The 24,296-nt window shown below is 38.6% G+C and overlaps 1 protein-coding gene across 5 annotated transcripts in view; it reads right to left on the bottom strand.

Annotated features, from left to right (window-relative positions):
• The window catches only part of SLC25A12 (solute carrier family 25 member 12), a 225,189-nt gene that overhangs the window by 49,064 nt on the left and 151,829 nt on the right, over nt 1-24,296 (bottom strand). For 4 of the 5 annotated variants that reach the window (XM_049773407.1, XM_049773409.1, XM_049773410.1 and 1 more), the window contains 3 exons: nt 15,710-15,825; nt 6,375-6,514; nt 2,535-2,681 (listed from right to left, as the gene is read on the bottom strand). In XM_049773407.1, coding sequence (XP_049629364.1) covers nt 2,535-2,681; nt 6,375-6,514; nt 15,710-15,825 — 403 coding nt within the window. Of the gene's footprint in view, nt 1-2,534; nt 2,682-6,374; nt 6,515-10,444; nt 10,549-15,709; nt 15,826-24,296 lie in introns of those variants that run through there. The other variant, XM_049773411.1, reaches the window with a different exon arrangement.

Raw genomic sequence — 24,296 nt, 5'->3', positions numbered from 1 at the left:
ACAACACACATGCACACATTTAGGAACACTTTATTTATCTTAGAGAAGATCTGAAGAGCCTTTAGTATTAAGATGATTAGGCACCAGCCCATAAACACAGGAAAATATGGTACTAAAAGTGCTCAGTGCATTTCAAACCCTCTGGGAAGTCTACACTATTTAGGTTTTAAGGAAGAAAGTAACATCTGGAAGTTGGACTTCATGGTTCATCTACCTATAAGGTCAGAAACAACAAATATAATTATCATAGATCAAAAACAATGGTTACTTAAACAGGATTTGCAAGACCCTAATTATAAAACTCCTGTTAGTTCTGAATAAGCCAAACATCAATGTATAATAAAAAGTGAATTTTCAAACCTACTTTATTCATCCTTTTCATATAAAAAACAGTAGTCTCCTTAAAATTTAGGACTAGTTTCACAAAATTAGCTTTGTTAATCTACTGAGGTTTTGTAGGTCAATGTTTCTTTGTTAAAAGATTTTTTTAAATATATGCTGGGCTTTAAATTTGTATCTGAAATGTTACATCCACCAAAACTTAAAAAGAAAATCTAGGAGGAAATTATTTACCATGAATCTGTCATCAGTGGAATACCACCAAATAAACTCCTGCCTGGGAAAGAATATGGGTAATGTGAATTTTAATATTTCTGCAGGGTATTAAAAAATACTTCCTGTTTACCACTTAAATTTAAATTCAAAGAATATTTTTCATAAGTTTAAAAAAGTAGAATTTTGGACCAGAGTGATAGTACAGCAGGTAGTGACATGCCTTGCAAACTGCTGACCCAGATTTAATTCTTGGTGGACCTTGCATATGGCCCACTGAGGCTGGCAGGAGTGAGTGCAAAGTCATGAGGAAGCCTTGAGTATAGCAGATGTGGTCCAAAAAAATATATTAAAGAGCCAAATATTCAAGTCAGGAGTCAGAGGAACCCATATAATTATAGGTTTATGGAAATGTTTATGGGAATACCAATGTAACTATTCTTTGCCTTTTGGGCAACAACTAGTTAGTTCTGTGCTCAGGGATCAATCCTGGTGTTTAGAGGACTATGTCGTGTTGCTGATCAAACCCATGTCAGCTGCTTACAAAGCAAGCACCTAGTTGCCAAGAGTAATTCCTGAGTGCATAGCCAGGAATAACCCCTGAGCATTGCTAGAAATAGCCCCAATAGCAAAAAAAAAAAAAAGTCTATTATTAGTGCCTGCATCCAAGCACCATCCAACAGGTGTAAACTGATGACTCCAGCATTAATTTGAGCTCTGAATCAGAATCCAGACTAATTGGCTAAGCTCCACTGGGAGTGTTCCTCCAGATCCCTGAGCACTACTGGGAGATCACCCCTAAAACAACAGTGTTATTTATGATGGGCAAATGTTCTTACGCCTCAAACATATGATTTAAGCCAAATACAGATATTTGTATTACCGTGAATTTGAATACCAGTAACCCAAAAGTAGGTCTCAAAGTAGTTAATAATTCTTCTCAGGAATGAAATGGCATTTGGTAAATTGAGGCTTAAGGTCTGTCTGGCCCAGTTGAAAAGAATTAAATAATTTTCTTACCCCAAGGCATTACATGAATCTCCCTAGGATTGTCTTTCCTCTTGCCCTCCCTCTCTCCCTTTCTCTTTCCTCCCTTCTTTCATTATTTTGCAGAGACCTGATGTGAGGGTAGAAAAGTGGGAATTGGGTGTCAAGGAAATGAACTGTGTAGGAGAAAGTGACATGTTCCATGTTCAAATTCAGTGAAGAAAAAGAACAGAGGTTGATCTTTCTACCCCTGTCTAAATCAGGGATAATGATCTTCAGCTGAAACAACAAATGCATTCATTGGCTTCCCTCCATTTTAAACAAGCAGCAATCCCCCAACTTATACATAAGTACAACACATAAACAAGAAAACTAGTAAGTGAGGAAAGCTTCTTCATTCTATGTGAGGAAGTGTAGGACATCATGTTGCCATTGATCCAAATGATTACTTAATAGATATCAACAACTTAACAGCACACAAAAATTGTTGGTTTATGAAGACTGAATGCAAAGGCAAAAAAGCAAGCCAGAATGGTGCCCACCTAGTTCCTCCACACTTTTCTATGACTGTGGTTATCTGAACAGAGAAGAGGCCCTTGGAGATTCCTCTAGCAAATACCATGTCCTATGTAGGCAGCAAAGGAAGGAGCAATCCTTCCAGTAAGACTCTGGAGCTGGAGAGAGTGGAAAGCAGCCAAAATGAGGACAGTAGTATCTGGGAGTTACTTCCCAGTGAATGAGTTAGTGTACACCCTTGTCTACAAACAGCCTTATTTCCTTTAATAGCACTCGGAAATAAGCCAGGTATATATGGGAGCAAGATGGTGGCACTGAAAGAAACCATAATAAGGGGGAAAAATTACACACACTCTTTCACCTTCAACCAACAAAGCCTGAAGAATATTTGAGTCAAGTGGATCCAGGGAAGCAAGTTAGGACCAATGGTTGAAAAGGTTTAAAGGAAATAGAAAGCTAAATATTTTCTTTTTACTTACCGAAACTAAGTTCTCCTCCACAAAAGGGGTAAGCATATGAGAACGAATAGTAACCATGATGTCACTGAAATCCAGACCAGAAATCATGCCACTTTTGCTTTTGTCTTTCAATGCAAAGGCTTGTCTTGCATGTTCCAGTTGTAGTTCCTGGAGGAAAAGTCAGAAATAGGGCAGTAGTTTGGTGAAAGCATAGCCAACATGCATGTTCTGGAAATGACAAACATCCATTTTTTTCCCCCAGACATCCTTTTTCTAAGTGCAGTTAAATAAATAATGTATACCTCTGAATTTACAATGATTAAAATTTCTTTTAAAAAGCACATTTCTGGAGCTTGAGACATAGCGTGGCCTTGCAATCAGAAGGTCGGTGGTTCAAATCCCAGCATCCCATATGATCCCCTGAGCCTGCTAGGAGCGATTTCTGATCACAGATCCAGGAGTAACCCCTGAGCACTGCCGGATATTACCCAAAACCAAAATAAATAAAAATAAAAATAAAATAATAAAATAAAAAGCACATTTCCAGGGGCCTGAGAGATAGCATGGAGGTAGGGCGTTAGTCTTGCATGCAGAAGTATGGTGGTTCAAATCCCGACATCCCATATGGTTCCCGAAGCCTGCCAGGAGCGATTTCTGAGTGTAGAGCCAAGAGTAACCCATTAGCACCTCTGGGTGTGACCCCCCCAAAAAAGGTGCAACATATTACTTTTCAGAAAGAAGGAATCACACCATAGCAATAAAGAAAAAGCAGAAGGTGCTTCATATTTTCACTGAAAATTTTTCATCACTGAAAATGGCAAGTTTTCAGTGCTTTAATCAGTCCATAAATACTAATTTATTCTCTCCTGGTCAACCAACAGTATTCTACTAAAATGTTGTGTTCATTTTAAGTTAAAAAAATATTGTCAAAGTCTATCTTTCTTGTTCTCAATTAGGAACCATAATCCAAACATTTTCTTAAAAGAACCCAGTGAGAAACTACTAATTCAGAATTACAGTATTTAGTAACTTTAACATGAAATGATGAAATAACTACTTTTTAGTTATCTGTTTGCCTGGCTTGGGCACAATTACTCTTGTTCAGAATATCTTTAAACTTTTGAAACATTGAGAAATTAAATTCTGTAATTAAATCATATCAGTTCGAACAAAAAAGGTTGGAGAAATAGCTTAGAATGCTGCGGTGCATGCTTTTCAGGCTGGAGGCCCAGATCCCTGATCCTACAATCATCTGATAGGAGTGATCTCCTAAGTACCACATTGAGAGAGACCCCTGAACACTATCAAGTGTATCCCAAACAAACAAAGCCCCCAAAGTGCCTGTAATATCAGAAGATTCAAATTCTCTCTCTCTTTTCCTTCCCTCCTTTTTTTTTTTTTTTTTTTTTTTTTGGTTTTTGGGCCACACCCGGCAGTGCTCAGCGGTTACTCCTGGCTGTCTGCTCAGAAATAGCTCCTGGCAGGCACGGGGGACCATATGGGATACCAGGATTCAAACCAACCACCTTAGGTCCAGGATCGGCTGCTTGCAAGGCAAACACCACTGTGCTATCTCTCTGGGCCCTCCTTCTCTCCTTTCTTTATTTCTTCTTTCTTCTTTCTTTCTTTCTTTCTTTCTTTCTTTCTTTCTTTCTTTCTTTCTTTCTTTCTTTCTCTCTCTCTCTCTCTCTTTCTTTCTTTCTTTCTTTCTTTCTTTTTCTTTCTTTCTTTCTTTCTTTCTTTCTCTTTCTTCTTTCTTTCTTTCTTTCTCTCTCCCCTTCCTTCCTTCCTTCCTCCCTCCCTCCCTTCTTTCTTTCTTCCTTCTTCCTTCTTTTCTTTCTTCTCTTTTTCTTTCTTTCTTTCTTTCTTTCTTTCTTTCTCTCTCTCTTCTTTCTTTTTCTTTCTCTTTCTTTTTCTCTTTCTCTTTTCTTTCTCTCTCTCTTTCTCTCTTCTTTCTCTTTCTCCCTTCCTTCCTCCCTTTCTCCCTTTCTCCCTTTCTTTCTTTCTTTCTCCCTTTCTTTCTTTCTCTCTTTCTTTCTTTCTCTCTTTCTCTCTTTCTCTCTCTCTCTCTCTCTCTCTTTCTCTCTTTCTCTCTTTCTCTCTTTCTCTCTTTCTCTCTTTCTATCTTTCTCTCTTTCTCTCTTTCTCTCTTTCTTTCTTTCTTTCTTTCTTTCTTTCTTTCTTTCTTTCTTTCTCTCTTTCTTTCTTTCTTTCTTGTCACACCCGGCAACGCTCAGGGGTTACTCCTGGCTCCACGCTCAGAAATCGCTCCTGGCAGGCTCGGGGGACCATATGGGATATGGGATGCTGGGATTCTAACCACCGACTTTCTACATGCAAGGCAAACACCTTATCCCCATGCTATCTCTCTGGCCCCAGACTTTAACATCTTGACACTAGCATTGCAATGTGTTAATTAAACCACATTCAAATGTGAGCCACTGTGGTAGGCACTGGCATCACATATTAAACTAAATGAAACAGCTACAGTAATCAGAAAGATATACTACCAAAACAAATAAATAAACAAACAAACAAACAAAAATCAACCTCTCAGACCAATGAAATAGAATTCAGTACAAAAGTAAATCTTAGATCTATGGGTAGTTAATTTGCTACATAAAAAGCTAGATGTTTTCCTTATAATAGTGCTTATTCTAATTATTTCATCTTATTTTTTGTTTTGTTTTTGTTTTTTTGTTTTTTTTTCAGCCACACCCATTTGATGCTCAGGGGTTACTCCTGGCTAAGTGCTCAGAAACTGCCCCTGGCTTGGGGGACCATATGGGATGCCGGAGGATCGAACTGTGGTCCTTCCTTGGCTAGCGCTTGCAAGGCAGACACCTTACCTCGAGCGCCACCTCACCGGACCCTAATTATTTCATCTTATAAAAGTTCTATACTTTCTACTTCCTAATACTTAAAGAAAAATTCAAAGAGCTGAGGTGAAAATAGTGTAGAAAAGAGAAATTAAGAAAGGAATAAAAGTGGGGCCAGAGCAATAGTACAGTAGATGGGGAGCTTGCCTTGTGGAGGTCAACCAGGGTTTGATCCTTGACACCCTATAAAATCCCCCAAGCCTGTCAGGAATGAGCACAAAGCCAAAAGACTAAGACTTAAGCACTGCTGGGTATGGGTCTTCAAAGAAGAAAAATGAAAGGATAAACAGCCACCGCAGATTGCAGGAGATTTGTTGTTGTTGTTGTTGTTGTTGTTTTTCTTTAGTTTTGGGCCACACCCAGTGACGCTCAGGAGTTACTCCTGACTATGCACTCAGAAATCGCTCCTGGCTTGGGGGACCGACACCGGGGATCGAACCAAGGTCATCTTGGGTCAGCCGCATGCAAGGCAAACGCCCTGCCGCTGTGCTATCACTCCGACTCCATATTTTTTTTATTATAAAGAATTTTGTTGGGCCCGGAGAGATAGCACAGCAGCATTTGCCTTGCAAACAGCCGATCCAGGACCAAAGGTGGTTGGTTCGAATCCCGGTGTCCCATATGGTCCCCCGTGCCTGCCAGGAGCTATTTCTGAGCAGACAGCAAGGAGTAACCCCTGAGCAACACTGGGTGTGGCCCAAAAACAAAAAAAAAAAATTTTTTTTGTTTTGTTTTGGGGCCACACCCAGCAGAGCTCAGGGGTTACTCCTGGCTCTGTGCTCAGAAGTCTCTCCTGGCAGGCTCAGGGGACCATATGGGATGCCGGAATTCGAACCCAAGTCCATCCTGGGTTGGCTACATGCAAGGCAGATGCCCTACCACTGTGCTATCACTACAACCCCTATAATAAAGAATTTAATTCAACAAAATGAGGAGGGGCAGAAATGGTATGTATTTGTATCAACCACAAAAATAAGCTCACCTGGAGAAACTGTGTGAACTCCGTGTAGTTAAGATGCTTCTTTCGATTATGCCCAAAATGCAGTCGGATAAATTCACAGTCCCAGTTAAAAGGGATATGATGATGAATGATAGTCTGTCCAAATATCTCTTTGACATTTTCTTAAAAGGGAATAAAATAAACAAATAAATTATGTCTGGAATAAGTTGCTTAGTTCACTGCAATGTTCCTACAGAAAGAAATTAAGAAAAGTTTTAAAAGTCAAGATTATCTGCTTCTATTAAAATTAACTGGAAATTTTTTTTGTGCCCAGAAACCCATGCACAGGAACACAATTGATACAAAATATAATTTTACATTTAAGATTGTGTACCATTACATGTAAAGCCATAAGATTCTTAATTTCTCTTTATTTAATTTTAATTAGAAAGTGATTTTTATCTTGCACTATAAATGGCTGCTACTTTGCATTCCAGTATAAAATCAATAGTGTTTTGCTGGTTCCTCAAGGAGTTGAATTAAGCCCTTTATCAGAAGCATGAATACCTAAATTATAGTATAATGCAATATTTGTCATACTAAGTATGGTTTGATTGAGGCTTGATTATTACATTCACACTAGCATGAATTTGTCTATTGAAGATAGGTATAAGAAATACTACCAAAAGCATATCATTAGCTCAGCAGCAAGCACCTTATTAAAAGCTTCTGATTTGTCAAAAATATGGTCTCGACACAAAGCTTCAAAATCCCCATAAAAACATGAATATTAGTCTCAACTATTAAAATATTTTAGGATAAATGAAATTAGTGATTTACTTTTAAATAAAGGCATAAACACAGTAAACTAACTTTTAGTAGGAACCAGTCACACAGTATAATATACAACCAAAATTCTTGCCAGTTTGCCTTCATGCACTAACAATGTCATTCACTATCTTACACAGTTGTACACTTACTATGAAAGTCAATTCACAAATGACTGGTACTTTAACAAGCATAGACTGAATAGACTAATTTAGAAGCTCATGCCAAAAAAAAAATCATTAAGAAAGTTAAAGAAGCAGGAAGCCTGTCTTAGAACAAAATTATTTTCAAATTTAAGCCAATTATATTAGTGAAAGGGTTTTACCATTAACTAGTTATCAATTATGCTAGAAAATTAGCAAACACAAGTTTAATGTTTTATATTATCCTCCAACCCTGGTATTTTTTCTAATTTCAGCAATTTCATTGAATATATATCTAGTGTTTTAAATGGCTTAATGGATTCCCTTTAGATTTTTATATATATATATTTTTCCCCCTTTCTAAAAGCATTGCTAAAGGGGAAAGGGGACTGAGAAGGGAGAATCTTGAACTAAAAATCCTACCAGTCTGGACTCATTCTAACAGCCCTGAATAGGTCACAATAATGAAGTAAGTAGAAAGAAGGCAATGGATGTCACTGGGGAGAAGGGATTCTCATCTTTTCTATCAAATGGAATGCAGAACTTATTTCTGGCCTAAGAAGTGACAGCATTTAAAAATTTTCAAATCGTGTCAAATTAATTTCATCTATTATAACCATAAATTTAAAATATTGGTTTTGGGACTGGAGCAATATTATAGCAGGTAGGGTATTAGCCTTATACACAGCCAACCCAGGTTTGATCCCTGGCATCCCATTTGGTTCCCAGAGCCAGCCAGGTGTAATCCCTTAGTACAAAGCCGAAAATAAGCCCCTTTACACAACAATGTGTGGCCCTCAAAAAAAAATTTTTTTTTAATTTTTATTTATAAAAAAATAATTAACACTAGCAATTCATGGAAGCCTGGCTTCTCACCCACACAAAATATATCTGTAAGTCTATGCAAAATCTGGATATATAAAAGACATTAATAAGAATTTGCAAAAATGTCAAAGTTAAAAACATAAGGTACATCAGCAAATGTCTTATAAGACCCTTCAAGGTTCATTAGCTGTTTTATTCCAAAATTAATTGATTTCTTTTTTTAAAGGCCTGTCAAAGTTTTAAACTTAAGAAAATATGGACAAACTTAATGGAAAGCAAAACAGGGAAACTTAGATTACTACATATATTTAAATATTAAGAATACTGAGGGGAGAATATATTTTATAGTAACCTTTGTTTTAAAGGTAATAACTCTCGGGCCCGGAGAGATAGCACAGCAGTGTTTGCCTTGCAAGCAGCCAATCCAGGACCTAAGGTGGTTGGTTCGAATCCCGGTGTCCCATATGGTCCCCCGTGCCTGCCAGGAGCTATATCTGAGCAGACAGCCAGGAGTAATCCTTGAGCACTGCCGGGTGTGGCCCAAAAACCAAAAAAAAAAAAAAAAAAAAAAGGTAATAACTCCCAAACTCAATTATTTGGTAAGAAATGAACATATTGCTAAATATTTGCTTGATATAATGGTGCAATCATTTAATTCCCGTTATATAATCAGAAAAAGAAGTATCTAAAAACCATATCAAAGAAAGTAAGAGACTTTTAAACTTAATAAAACTGCTTTCCATATCACAAAAAGGATGTTTATAAATTAAATTTTAACGTATATGTGTTCTTAAAATATCTGTACAACGGGCCCAGAGAGATAGCAGAGCAGCATTTGCCTTGCAAGCAGCCAATCCAGGACCAAAGGTGGTTGGTTCGAATCCCGGTGTCCCATATGGTCGCCCCCCCCCCCCCCCCCCGTGCCTGCCAGGAGCTATTTCTGAGCAGACAGCCAGGAGTAACCCCTGAGCATTGCCAGGTGTGGCCCAAAAACCTATATCTATCTATCTATCTATCTATCTATCTATCTATTTATCTATCTATCTATCTATATATATATATCTGTACAACAAAAACTTAATCATCTATCTATCTATCTATATATATATATCTGTACAACAAAAACTTAATCATCTAATTTTGTAAACTTTCAGCGACCTGAGTAAAACTGTAGATTATCTTTGAAACAATTACAATAATAGTCTAAATTACTCACACTAATTTCCTCAGCTACTGAACTGTCATTATCTAAGAGTATTTATTTAGACATTGCTGGTATCTCCCAAAGTGGTCATCAACAGCTTTGACTATGATGTTATGATGACCATTATTAACTCCTTTCATAATTTCAGCATGTTACAACTACAACTAGTCATATTAGGATAGACAAACTTTCAAAACTACTAGGACATCTCTTGATCCGCTTCCCTTCAGTTAGTATTGTTATCAACTGCCTGAGGTTAATTCAGGAAGTTACAGAAATAATTAGCTCAACTATTGTTTTGAAATCCAATTCAAAATTACTACTTTATTTTTTATCAGAATGTGTTTATTGAAACAAAAACAAAAAGAAAACTCTGAAACTTGGAGAGCTTATTTGAGGAACTTCTGTGAGGAAATTGCTGATATCCTTAATCTATTTGGTTTCATAAGGTTTGGCATGAAAGGGAATTTCAACTATGCCCTCAACTTCCAAAATTGCAACTTAATAGCAAGTTTTCCCTCAGAGAGAATCCCATCTTTCCAGTGGCAAACCAGGGTGTTTAGTTCTAAACAGCACTCCTGAGAGTGCTATTTAAGTAGTCATAGCACTGACTGGACTTGAAAGGGAGACTATAGTCACCTTACTGACCATAGATACAATCTAGTAGTTTATACTAGATAGGCAATCCTATGAGACTGAGGAATCCATTTGTTTTCTGACATATAGAAAACAAGAGACAACACTTTTACTTCCTGCAAAGCATGGGCTTATAAAAGAGATGAATCTTTTGAGATGGGAATTGGGGCCAGATACAAAAGTAGCCTATCATATGTTCTCTTTGCTCAAAGGAGAAGAACACAATGATTTGTGAAATCAGGTAATGGTGGTAACTGTGATTAAGTTAAAATGTTTAGCTGTATCAGTCACTTATGATGATTGGATTAGATGAAATATACATCGAAGCATATATATTATGTAAATATGTCTTAACAGAGGTTTTCATTTCCCCAGCGACCCACACTATTTCCCCCTCATATCCACCCACATCCCTCCCCTGGTCCTTATGGGAGCTTCCTACTGGTCTTGTTCACCTTTCTGCAGTACAAAATTACCTCTGACCGGGGCTGGCACTCTTCTCCAAGACTGCCGCCATGCCTGTTCCATGAATGAGCCTGGAAGGAGCTGCTGTACCAACGGTGTGGCCAGAGAACTCCTCCTGTAGGTATACAAGCCATCAGCCCTGTGACACAGCCCACCTACCATCAGCCCAATGATTCCAAGGATTCCAGCCCAGCAGGAGCCACTGCTTCCAACTTACAGGCTTGAGACCAAACATTTTTATTGTCAGGGGGCAAAAAAGTCCTCAATAGCTGATTTTTCACCTGTATGATTCTTAAAGTGAAGTCAGAGAGGCTTTTAGAAGAACTCCCACCACGAATAACACATATCCTTGAATAGAACTGAACAAAACAATAGCAAGACTTGTGGAAGTAGAATTTTTCAGTGAAGGAAAACTTGGGGGGAGGGGGGAAAAGAAAAACAACTAGGAGACCAAAAGAAAAAGGAAAAGAAGAAAAACAAATGACAACAATAAAAAGATCAACAACAGGAACTGGCAGAGAAAGTCCATGGTATGTAGACTCAATCCCAAACTTCCAGTTCTACTTCTGGGAGGGTCTATATTTCCTGGTTTGTTTTTTTTTTCTGGGGGAAAGTATTTCTATTAAATCTTTACCTACCTCCAGAAGGAACTATTGCACAATCAATCAGTTGCCAAATGTATGTAAACATCTATGAGTTTACATTTAATGGGCATCCATTTATTTCTGTGGAACTTGGATGCTTTAACAGTCAACAACTAAATGGTCTAACAACAAATAACACCATGCTCTTTTCTGACTTCAAACTATAAGCTACTCTAGTAGCACTGAGTATTAACTTTCTCTACAATCATCTGAAAAGGGTTTCAAAATTTCTCTTTGAATTAAGTGTAACCATGTGGACACTTCTTTTAAGATTAAACTAAGTTATTTTTTACACTTAGAATTTTGTACCACTGCATACCTATATTTCTGTTTTGCCGGAAAGAGGCTACAGTTTTTATAGCTAGATTTCCCTTTCCTCAACCTTTTTAATAGCAGTAGTATTGGTTATGCCTGAACCACTCTGTTCTTCTCTTAAAGGGAAAAGGGTTCATTTTAGAGGCACAAATGAAATAGACTTGTGATTTCCTGTACATATTGAAGCTGGAAATATTGATGGTCAAACAGTACAAAATAAGGAGTAGAAAAAAACATGTCCCTGTGACACAGGATAGTTTTCATTCCTAGGCAAACATTTTGGAATACAATGTTGATGCAATTTTAATAGAAAACGTAGAATGCAGATATATTTTATAATCATTTATCAGTTAACAGATAAGACTTTGGTGGGTTTTTAGAAAAAATAAATCTTTGTTAAAGCAACAGGCCTTTTTTGTTTATTAAGTTTGAGGACAGATGCAGAGCAGTTACTGGTAACATAGTATAGTATAAAACTGTAATAGCTATCCTCACCCCAATTCTGTGGAGTAGAACAGTAGTACACTATGGGGTAATAGGGAGATCAAGGCAAGTTAATACTATATCTAACATACACCAGTCATGCAATAGTTTTTGCAAGGCTCAAATCACCAGATATACAAGCCACTAAATCCACAGCATGCATTAGAAGTTTTATTAAAGAAATATCAAAAAGAAAACAATTATCCAAAGGTCGTATTCACTCTTTTAAAATGCCAGAACCCGCTCCTGAACTTGCACATTCTGTAACAGATTCCCCAGGTCTCAGTGAGTCATCCAACACAGAGCAGATTTCAACTCTAACACTTAAAAACAAAACAAACAAAAATCTCCAGCACTTAAGAAAATGTTACCCAATAACTGTTATATATAAAACTTTGCAAATATAAACAATTTAAGTATTTGTTGCAAGTAAGACATCTCTTAAAAAGAATAGGTGAGGACAATATATACATATTAAAAATATAGAACCATCATCATCATAATTCACATGAGGTAGAAATGACCTAACAGTCTTTCTCTGCTTCACTGTATCAAGCATGTTTCCCTACCTTCCTCTCAGAATGTAGAAAAGAGAAAAATATTAAATAAGATGCAAACTAGAAAACATAAAGGCTTTTTGGTGAAAATGTTTTATAATTAGAATGTCTTAAATTTTTCTTTTATCTAAATGTGTCTATAAACACAACAGCTTAATTCCTTTCATTAAATATAGATATAAAAACTGACCTTTATTATAGATTCAAAATCCTATAAAAAATAAACTCCAAGTTTATTATTTTCATATGCTGAAATTCTATAGTCTTGAATGCAGGCTGAACTAAGTGGGCTTTAGAAATTATACCAAGAGACATCTGTTAATTTTGATGACTTTGCTCTTAAGAATATATAATTGAGGGGCCGGAGCGATAGGCCGTTTGCCTTGAATGTGGCTGACCCAGGAGGGACCACAGTTCAATCCCCCCGGCGTCCCATTTAGTCCCCCAAGCCAGGAGCAATTTCAGAACACATAGCCAGGAGTAACCCCCGAGTGTCACCAGGTGTGGCCCAGTAATAAAAAATAAAAATTAAAAAAAATTTAATTAGGTCAGAGCCATAGTACAGTGAGTAGGGAGTTTGCCTTACATGTGGCTGACCCAAGTTCAATCTCCAACATCCCTTATGGTCCTCCGAGCACTCCTAGAAGTACTTCCTGAGTGCAGGGCCAGTAGTAATCTCTAAGCAAGACTGGTGTAGTCCAAAAAAGCAAAAGAAATAAATTTTTAAAAGAATATAATCAAATGTCTTATTCTTCATGATGATTCTTTTCATTTTAGTTTTAACACTTTGCCTTAAAAATGGAATGTCAACTAGAGAGGCAAGGCAGAAAGGAGAAAGTGCCAAAGCCCCTAGAATGGTCCCAAAATAATTAAAATAATTACCCATTTCACCAGGGAACCCCGAAAAATGTTAAAAGTGAAAGGAACTTTTTCTTAATTCACAAGAATCTTACTATCTCTAAATTGTGAAGCAGAAATGTAAGCTGGATTCTGGAGGCTTTCTATATGCTTTAGTTCAGATAGGCACAATTAAAATGAAGAGTGATTTGGTGAGCCAGGGCAATAGTACAGTGGGTAGGGCATTTGTCTTGCACATTGCAGGCCCAGATTCAGTCCCTGGTATCCCATATGGCCCCCAAGCAACTAGAGGAGTAATTCCTGAGTACAGAGCCAGGAGTAACCCTTGAGTACCGCTAGGTGTGGCTCAAAAACAAACCAAAAATAAAAATGATTTGTTTTGCTTTTAATCTCAGTTTTATTTTCTTAAAATCCTAACTCATAAATTGTACTCTGAAGGGAAAACAAAAGATCTATAAAGTGGGAATGCTGAGATCTAATAACACATTCATTCAGCTGCATGAAAGTATAAGGTATATATAAGCCTCTCAACTACTCTTATTTATTTATTTTGGTTTTTGGGTCACACCCGGCAGCTCACAGGGGCTACTCCTGGCAGAGAAATCGCTCCTGGCAGGCTCGGGGGACCATATGGGATGTCAGGATTTGAACCACCATTCTTCTGTACGCAAGGCAAAGGCCCTACCTCTATGCTATCTCTCTGGCCCCAACTACTCTTATTTTAATCTTGGGTATAGGGGGTAATTTGCGGCCATACCTGGTAATACTTTAGGGCCATACACTAATTTTACAAAAAGTATTCAACAAAGGCACTTGGTCTCTCTTGGGAGTTTGATGAAGTAATTTGAATGATTAATTTTTTAAGATACAAGTTTTCAGGTCATCAAATGGAGAAAACAAACCATGAGATCACAGTAGGTGGGAAAATTAACAAGCTGGTTTTAGGAAATAAAATTATTAAATAATGAGCATATGCTAGAAGCACAAATCATGTTGTCACTAACTCAAATATTTCTATCAAGCTATTTTCCAAATGTTCCTATGTATTTGGACATGGCACATGTGAAGTGTGTGACACTTGCTGCAAAGAGAAAATGCAGCATCATCAGTAGTACAGGATTAATGCTGGATAACAGAGTTTATAAGCTTGAAACTATAGAACCAAGGCATTTCTTTAGGAGACATAAAAGCTAGAGCTTGCTCCAAAGTAGGGGAATGCCAAAACAAACACAGAAACCTATAGACCTCTATATCTGTATTTATTTGGATGGATCTTATCATATAACAATGGTCAGTGGGCAGAAGGAAGGAGATAATCAGTACCAATTTAGGAAATGTGACAGCAAGGAATCACAGAGAAGCCACCTGTAATTTTTCTGAGTATCTTGTACTTTTTCACAATTCTTCCCATAGCAATGAATCTTCTTCCTTTGGATTTAGCTAAAGGCATTTAGTCTATAACTTGTATTACAGTGAATAAGTATTAGTATGTGGCTCAAGGAAAACTTGATTTTCAAGAATTCTCTACCACAGATAGTAAATTCATACTATAACAGAGCCTCAAGTTCATTCATCTCTAAAAGGTAAAAATGTACAAAATAACTTTGTCTTAAAATAATGTGTGAATATACTTAACACTACTGAATTGTGCATTTAAAGATAGTTAAAATGGCATGTTTGGTTTTACCTATTTTTAGCACAATGAAAAAAACTCAAGTATTTTTTTAAATGGAGAAGACTCATCTCGAAAAACACTACATTGTTTTCATTGAAAAAGTTGCTGCAGGAAAAATTAGCGGACACTTTAAACACAAATTCATTTCTAAAAGCAAGCTTCCTAGTTTATATGCATATGAGACATTAACAGTATGATAAATTATGTTACTGACAAAAAAAATAAACTCAATTTCTACATTCAACAATTCTGAACTCTGGTTGTGATTCATACAGCCAAAAATCTAACCTGGAGGTTCAGAGAAGACTAACTACTCTAGCTCCTTTAGTCCTATTCTCAATATTAAAATAACATGGTAGCAATTTTCCAAAGCTGTTGAAGAGAAGTTCTGAGCTCTCTACCCAAAATCCCTTAAAGAATGAGATGATAATACTATGTTGTTCATGGTCTGTTTCATAAAAAAAAGTTTTATCCAGGCTGGCCCAGAACAAGAAAATTGTATACTACCTCATTCAGGAATGTGAAAGTATCAGTGATTCAATGAGCTGAAACAAAAACACTCCTGTATCCCTTCATTTTTAACAATAAAATAGCACTTATATGTATAAATAAATTTCACTTAGAAAAGTAATACTACACTGATTGACCTAGATCCTAACATATTTGCTTACTATATTGAGCTCTTACAAACTGGACCAACCTTATTAACTTCACTTATCACTTAAAATCTTTTATTTTCCTTACCAAATGTCACCTCTCCATTTCCGCTGTTGTCAAACAATTGGAAAGCCACTATGAACATGGAATCTGGAGCACACAGAACAGATTCAAATGCCAAAAACTCTTGATAGGAGATCAACCTGGAATAAAATATAATATGTGATTGCCTGCTTAGGAAAGGGAAAATATCAGGTATTTATCCTGCCTTTATTGTATCATTATAGTTCAAAGTAAACAAACAATTGAGAAAGGAAGGTTTCTCTTTAAGAGGCATTTCCCCGAGAGATAGCACAGCGATGTTTGCCTTGCAAGCAGCCGATCCAGGACCTAAGGTGGTTGGTTCGAATCCCGGTGTCTCATATGGTCCCCCATGCCTGCCAGGAGCTATTTCTTTTTTTTTTTTTTTTTTTTTTTTTTTTTTGATTTTTGGGCCACACCCGGTAATGCTCAGGGGTTACTCCTGGCTATGTGCTCAGAAGTTGCTCCTGGCTTGGGGGACCATATGGGACACCGGGGAATCGAACCGCCGTCTGTCCAAGGCTAGCGCAGGCAAGGCAAGCACCTTACCTTTAGCGCCACCACCCGGCCCCCAGGAGCTATTTCTGAGCAGACAGCCAGGAGTAACCCCTGAGCACCGCTGGGTGTGGCCCAAAAACCAAAAAAAAAAAAAAAAGAGGCATTCCAAATAATAAAGAAAAAAAATGATAGAACAAGAATATAACCCTTTTGTTGGGACATAACAACTAATAGCTTTGAGCAATAATCAATAGCCAAAACATCACAAGAGGAAAACAGAACCCAAAATAATTAAACTTTAATCAAGTCAGTAGATTATAGCTTCTCAACTCTAATAGTTGTATTAGATAATTCTTTGTTGTGGAGACTCCTGTGTGTCTAGAGGCATCACTTTGCCTCTAAAGAGGCAAATCTAAAGAGGTCAAGAGGTCAACATCAGGGGCCGGGTAGGTGGCGCTGGAGGTAAGGTGTCTGCCTTGCAAGCGCTAGCCAAGGAAGGACCGCGGTTCGATCACCCGGTGTCCCATATGGTCCCCCCAAGCCAGGGGCGATTTCTGAACACATAGCCAGGAGTAACCCCTGAGCGTCAAACGGGTGTGGCCCAAAAACCAAAAAAAAAAAAAGAGGTCAACATCACACAAAGACCCTAAGAACCACAGCTCAAAGTCTAACTAAGGGCCACCAGAGAGACAGTAAGAACAGCGGAATTCAATTCCTGGTACCAAATATGATCCCCTGAGCCTTGCCAGGAATGACCAAGATGTAATAAGCCAAGAATGAGTCAGGAATGAGCCAGGAATGAGCCAAGAGTAAACCTTCTGCACTGCCAGTTGTGTCCCTAAAACAAAACGAAAAATTATCCAACCTAATATAACTATATTTATAGAAAACATAAAAAATGAAAGGACATGTTAAAAATTATCACTTAAACATGGTCAGCTGGACCCGGAGAGATAGCACAGCGGTGTTTGGCTTGCAAGCAGCCTATCCAGGACCTAAGGTTGTTGGTTCGAATCCGGTGTCCCATATGGTCCCCCATGCCTGCCAGGAGCTATTTCTGAGCAGACAGCCAGGAGTAACCCCTGAGCACCGCTGGGTGTGGCCCAAAAACCAAAAAAAAAAAAAAAAAAAAAACATGGTCAGCAAATATGCAGGCTATAGGAAACTATAGTGTCATTATTTCATAGATATAAAAATATATTAAGACAATATGAAAGAAGATCTCATTACAGACCTAAGAATAATTGTTGATTATTCATTACAATATATCTGATCAAGCAAAGCATACAAAATAATTATAAGAAAATTAAGAAATATGGGGCCGGAGCAATACGCAGCCAACCCCGAATTTGGGGGGGGGAGAGAATATTAAGAAATAGAAAAATAGGGGCCGGGTGGTGGCGCTAAAGGTAAGGTGCCTGCCTTGCCTGCGCTAGCCTTGGACGGACCGTGGTTCGAACCCCCGGTGTCCCATATGGTCCCCCAAGCCAGGAGCAACTTCTGAGCACATAGCCAGGAGTAACCCCTGAGCGTTACTGGGTGTGGCCCAAAAACCAAAAAAAAAAAAAAAAAAAAAAGAAATAGAAAAATAGGCAGAGGTGAGGGGTGGAAAGAAAAAAAGAAATAGAAAAATAGGTGCCAGAGAGATATAGCACAGTTGTAGGGTGTTTGCCTTGCACACAGCCAATTCAGGAATGACTGTGGTTCAAATCCCTGCATCCCATATGTTTCCCTCCCCCCTCCCCCAACCCCCGTGCCTGACAGGAGCGATTTCTGAGTACAGAGTGAGTTGTAACCCCCTGAGCACCACCAAGTGTAACCCCCCCCAAAAAAAAGAAATTGAAAAATAATATTTAAAAATCAATGTTATGGAACCAGCAAGATAGTACAATGGGTAGGGTGCTTGCTTGCATGAAGACAACCTAGATTCAATCTCCAACATCCTCTTTGGTCCCTGGGCTTGATAGGAATAATTCCTGAGTAAAGAGCCAGAAGTAACCTCTAAGTACACCAAGTATGTCACACATACAAACACATACACATGCACACGCACACACACACAATCAATGTTGAAATAGATGTTAGTATTTCTAGGAGATATGGTATTGTTTGGATTTTGGTAGCTTTTCTTTCATTTTTAGAGGTATAAAAAGAGCCATTTTTGTAAATCTGGAATTTGTTTCAAGATAATCTAGGGGATGAAGAAAAAAAAAGAGGTATGAATAAAACAATAATTACAATGACTGGGGCCAGGAAGATAGCTTAAAGGGCTGGAGCACATGCTTTACAGGCAGATCCCCTGAGTTTGATCCTTGATGCCTCACAGTTCCTCTGAGTACCATCAGGCATAGCCAAGGTGGCCCCAAAAACACCTCTAAGTGTGTTGTCATGGAACTGGATCAGCACAGTATAGCAGGGTCTGAGCATGAACCAACAGACTGAATATTGCTGGGAGAGGATCCAGTTAGCATTACTGGAATCTCCCAAAATTTATTAAATAGGTGGGCAATGAGTATGGTGACTACAGTACTTTGTCTTATGTGTTTTAAATATCAGTAATTTGTTTTTGTTTTGTTTTCAGGTGCCATGGAACAAACTTAGGGTCTCATATATATGAAACATGTACTCTACCACTGAGTTATATCCCCAGCCTCAATAACAAAAATTATTTAAAGAAAGTTCAAAACAAAGACAAAACTAAAGTTTAATGAGTTCTCTAATACTCAGGATTTCTAAATTAAACTATTGCAAAAAACTATAATAAAATTGCTTTTAACTTCATACGTTGACATACGCTATTTTTTTGTTTTGTTTTTTCTTTTTTGTTTTTTTTGGTTTGGTTTTGGTTTTGGTTTTTGGGTCACACCCAGCAGCGCTCAGGGGTTACTCCTAGCTATGAACTCAGAAATCACTCCTGGCAGGCTTGGGGGACCATATGGGATGCCGGGATTTGAACCACCGTCTTTATGCATGCAAGGCAAATGCCTTATCTCCATGCTATCTCTCCGGCCCCTATTTTGTTTTTTTTTTAATTTAAAATTTTTTTCTTGGGCCGGAATGATAGCACAGCAGGTAGGGTGTTTGTTCAATCTATGTTCAATCCACTGGTCCCCCTAGCCTGCCAGGCGTGATTTCTGAGTGCAGCACCAGGAGTAACCCCTGAGCACCGCCAAGTGTGGCCCAAAAACAAAAATAGAATTTGTTTTTCTTTTGTTTTGGGTACCATGCTTGTTGGTGCTTGAAGCTTATTCCTGGTTCTCTTCTGTTCAGCAATCACTCCTAGTGATATTCAGGGGACCATAGGCAACACCAGGAATTTGGACTGAGCTTGGTTAAATTCAAGGCAAGTACTTAGCCCCTGTGCTACCTCTCCAGTCCATTTCAAAGCCATAAAGCCATTTTCCATAGCAATCTTGCTATAAATATTTTATACAGGTTGATACTATTGGTGATGAATGTCCAAATAACAGCACTGCATTACTATATATGTTAGTAGTTAGCACTTCCTTCCATGGCCTGATTGGACAATACACAAAATAGTCATTACATCAAAAAGAATAAACCTAACTCATCCTTAATATAGCTTCTAGGTCAAGACAATCTGATCTGTGCGTATGTCTTCACTGCTTTCTGCCCTTGAGCCCAACTCAACAATGTATGTTCCAGGCCAGAATGATAGCACAGTGGTAGGGTGTTTGCCATGCACACAGCTGACTCAGGACAAAACTGGGTTCGATCTTCGGCATTCCATAAGGTCCCCTGAGACTGCCAGGAGTGATTTCTGAGTGTAGAGCCAGGAGTAACTCCTAAATGTTGCCGGGTATCACTCAAAAACAAACAAACAAACATAAACAATATATGTTCTTCCTACCACTTGGCAACCCATTCTCCTCAGAATGACCCTACCATCTCTAAAAATTTTGCCTATTAATTTGCCCCATTTGCATAGCTCATCTCAACTATTTCTTCATTCTCAGAAATACCAGGTGACTTTGTAGTCCCTTTACACCCATACTACAAGTGTGCATATTTTTAAAAAGTATTGATTAAAATAATTATGTAGGGGCTGGGGAGGTAGCGCTAGAGGTAAGATGTCTGCCTTGCAAGCGTTAGCCAAGGATCGCGGTTCGATCCCCTGGCGTTCCATATGGTCCCCCCAAGCCAGGGGCAATTTCTGAGCGCTTAGCCAGGAGTAACCCCTGAGCATCAAATGGGTGTGGCCTGAAAAACCAAAAACCAAAAATAAATAAATAAAAATAATAAATAAAATAATTATGTAACACAGAGCTGAGGATATAAATCAGCAGGAGAGTGCTTGCCATGCATGTATATAAGGCTGCGTTTCGGGGCCAGCGAGGTGGCGCTAGAGGTAAGGTGTCTGCCTTGCAAGTGCTAGCCAAGGAAGGACCGCGGTTCAATCCCCCGGTGTCCCATATGGTCCCCCCAAGCCAGGGGCAATTTCTGAGCGCTTAGCCAGGAGTAACCCCTGAACATCAAACCGGTGTGGCCCGAAGAACCAAAAAAAAAAAGGCTGCATTTCATCCCTGGCACACCAAACAGACACACACACACAATGTCATTCATTGTTTAAAGTCTAATTCTTCATCAGATTGACTTGTCATCAAGTACATGACTGATTCAGAACAGAAACTCATGCATATTCTTGAATAAACCCAATTGAGAATATAAGGCTTTCTAGAGTTTGCCAACACAGTGTTAGGAAAATGACTAAGTTTTACTCCTCATTTTATGTCCCTGCTATACCCCCATTCATCTAAGATATTTTATAATAAAGTTATAATTCTTAATACTTAAAACATTTGTGTGAAATATTGAAATTCACAAGTTACATTATATACAAAGCAATGATGTATACTAAGCCTTTGACCTTTACTAAGGTAAAGGTTTTGTGGTAGCTGCATTCAAGGCACTGATACCTGTGATCTCAATGTGCCCATGATGGGGGCTGGAGAGATAGCATAGAGGTAAGGTGTTTGCCTGCGAGCAGAAGGTTGGTGGTTCGAATCCTGGCATTCCATATGGTCCCCCTAAGCCTGCCAGGAGCGATTTCTGAGCATAGAGCCATGAGTAACCCCTGGGCACTGCCAGGTGTGATCCAAAAACCAAAAAAAAAAAAAAAAAAAAAAACCAAGCAAAAAAAAAATCAATGTGCCCATGCTGAAGAATCCTTAATGACACTTGGTCCTGGAGTGCCTAATACATGAGAGAACTGACCAAATTATAACTGCTTATCAGACTTCAACATGGTGGTAAACCTCTGCACTGTTTACTACTAAAATTTATGGTAAAATAAGTTATAGAAATCTGGGGCCGGTGAGGTGGCACTAGAGGTAAGGTGTCTGCCTTGCAAGCGCTAGCCAAGGAAGGACCCGGGTTTGATCCCTGGTATTCCTGGTAGCTTGTCAGGAGTGCAAAGCCAGGAGTAAGCACTGAGTACTGCTAAGAGTACTCCCATAAAAACCAAAAAAAAAAAAAAAAAAAAATGTAGATGATGGGCTGGAGACATAGCTCAATGGGCTGAGTAAAATGTGTTGCATTGCATATTGGCGCCCTGGTTTCAGTCCCTAGCACTGCATGGTTGTCTGAACACTACTAGGAGTGACACTAAAGCACAGAGCAAGAAGTAGGCCCCAAGAATCACCAAATGTGCCTTCTAAACAAATACAATTTTTAAAAATGTAGGTGTTTCGGACTAGGGAAGGAGTTTAAAGGCTGGAGTCCATGTGTGGCATGCACAAGGACTGTGTTTTTCCTTGGCTCTGCCATGTATGGCCTGGTGGCCTCCAGTGGGTACTGACAAAACCCCTCTCCCCTCAACAACAGTAATAAGAAAACAAAAACTGTAGTTGTTTGGATTGACCCAATGCTCTAGTTTTAAGCTGATGTGTGTTGCATGAAAAACAGTTGGTTTGTAGTTGCTTAATTCATTCATTTATTGGGGGGTGTTTGGGCCATACCAATTATACTCAGGGGTTGCTCCTGGCTCTGCATTCAGAAATTACCCCTAGTGGTGTTTGGCAGACCAAATGGGATACTGGGGGTCCAAACCACATTAGCCATGCCCAACCTTCTGCACTGTTCTCTAGTCCCATTTTTTTGTGTGTGTGTGTGGTTTTTGGGTCACACCTGGCAGCGCTCAGGGGTTATTTCTGGCTCCAGGCTCAGAAATTGCTCCTGGCAGGCACGAGGGACCATATGGGACGCCGGGATTCGAACCGATGACCTCCTGCATGAAAGGTAAACGCCTTACCTCCATGCTATCTCTCCGGCCCCTCTAGTCCCATTTTAAGGAATTATTTTTCCGACTCAGTTTATTGTTCTGTACTTCATAAAATATATTTTTAGATCTTAAATTGTGTTATGATTTTTATAACTAATTTTTTTTGTTTTTGTTTTTGTTCGGGCCACACCCATTTGATGCTCGGGGGTTACTCCGGGCTAAGCGCTCAGAAATTGCCCCTGGCTTGGGGGAACCATATGGGATGTCAGGGGATCGAACTGTGGTACCTGGACATGGTAATAAACAGTTAAGAAAATAATCAAAAACATCAATCAGAGCGGTGGTGCAAAAGGTAAGGCATCTGCCTTGGCTATGCTAGCCTAGGACAGACCGTGGTTTGATCCCTCTGGCGTCCCACATGGTCCCCCTCATCAGGAACAATTTCTGAGCCAGGAGTAATCCCTGAGTATCACCGGGTGGAGCCCAGAAACAAATAAAATAAAATAAAATAAAAACAAAAAATCAGTAAAAATAAAATCTGATAACAACAAAGGAAAGGAAGACTAGGACAATTTTAAATTAAAGACAATGAATTGAGGGCTGCTTTGCTTTTCAATTTCAGTGCATGATCCCTGAGCAAAGAAAGAAAAGACTAGCTCTTGACATCACTGGTATGTGGTAAAAAATAAATACGTAACTAATAAAAATAAAAAGGAAACGAACTAATATCCGCACATAAAAAAAAAAACCTTACGTAGATTTAATGGTAATCATGAGGTGTGACCCAAAACCAAAATATAATAAAAATATAAAAAAATTATTAACTAGTTTAATTATGGTTTACCTGCTTTTGGTTTTGTTTGTTTATTGTAAAAAATAATAGGACTAGGAAGATAGGTCAAAGGGTTGGAACCTTGCATGCACAAATCTCCAAATTTTGTCCCCCTGCCAAGATGGCTGCACCTGACCAAAACTACAGCACTGGCCCCAAGTATAAACCATCAGGCTAAACAAGCAAACCAAATATTTTTGGGAGTGGTCCCCAGAACCTTAGGATAAGCCCCTAAAGTCACATTATATTTTTTTTCTGAGACAAGTTCCAAAAAATGAAAGACACAAAAGATGCAATTACCAATTCTCTGAAACAGAGAAATATACAGTGGGTAAGGTGCTTGCCTTGCACACAGCCAACCCAGTTTGGACACCCAGCATTTCATAAGGTCCCAAGAGCACTGCCAGCAGTGATTTCTGAGTGAGGAGCCAGGAGTAACCCCTAAACACCATCAGATATGACTCCTCCCCTCAAAAAAATAACAAGAAAAATGTAACTTTAAGTTTCAGGTTTCAAGTTCAGTAGTACATTTTCTGTGTTTATGAGAAGTCAGACATATTCCCTAACTATCAAACATCGTTAAGTTGGTTGGCAGAATATATTTGACTCAATGGTAAGTTTTTTTGGCATGCTAAGTATTATTTTTATTTTTAATGCTGATTGGCATTAGCTGCCCATCAATTTGGCAATAATTTGTCAAACACATTTAGATATTTATGTGAAATCATAAGATTTGTCATAAATATAAAAATCACTTCCTTGATAACTTGAGAACTAGGGAAAGCTAAGTTTTTTGGGCCCATATAGTATCAGCCCCCTGAGGCCATTAAGTGTGGAAGAGAAACATCTGCTGGGAGTGGAGAGAGTACTGGGCAAGGTACTTGCTTTGCATGTAGTTGACCCCAGTTCACTTTCTGGCACTACTAGGTTCCCCAAACACTACCAGGAGCAACCCCTGAGCACAGAGCCAAAAGCAACTCCAGAGCGCTATCACTGTGAACCAAACACCTCCCCCAAAAAGA

Source organism: Suncus etruscus, chromosome 5 (genome assembly GCF_024139225.1).
Source record: "Suncus etruscus isolate mSunEtr1 chromosome 5, mSunEtr1.pri.cur, whole genome shotgun sequence".
Classification (NCBI taxonomy): domain Eukaryota; kingdom Metazoa; phylum Chordata; class Mammalia; order Eulipotyphla; family Soricidae; genus Suncus; species Suncus etruscus.
This window is presented reverse-complemented; position numbering and strand designations above follow the sequence as displayed.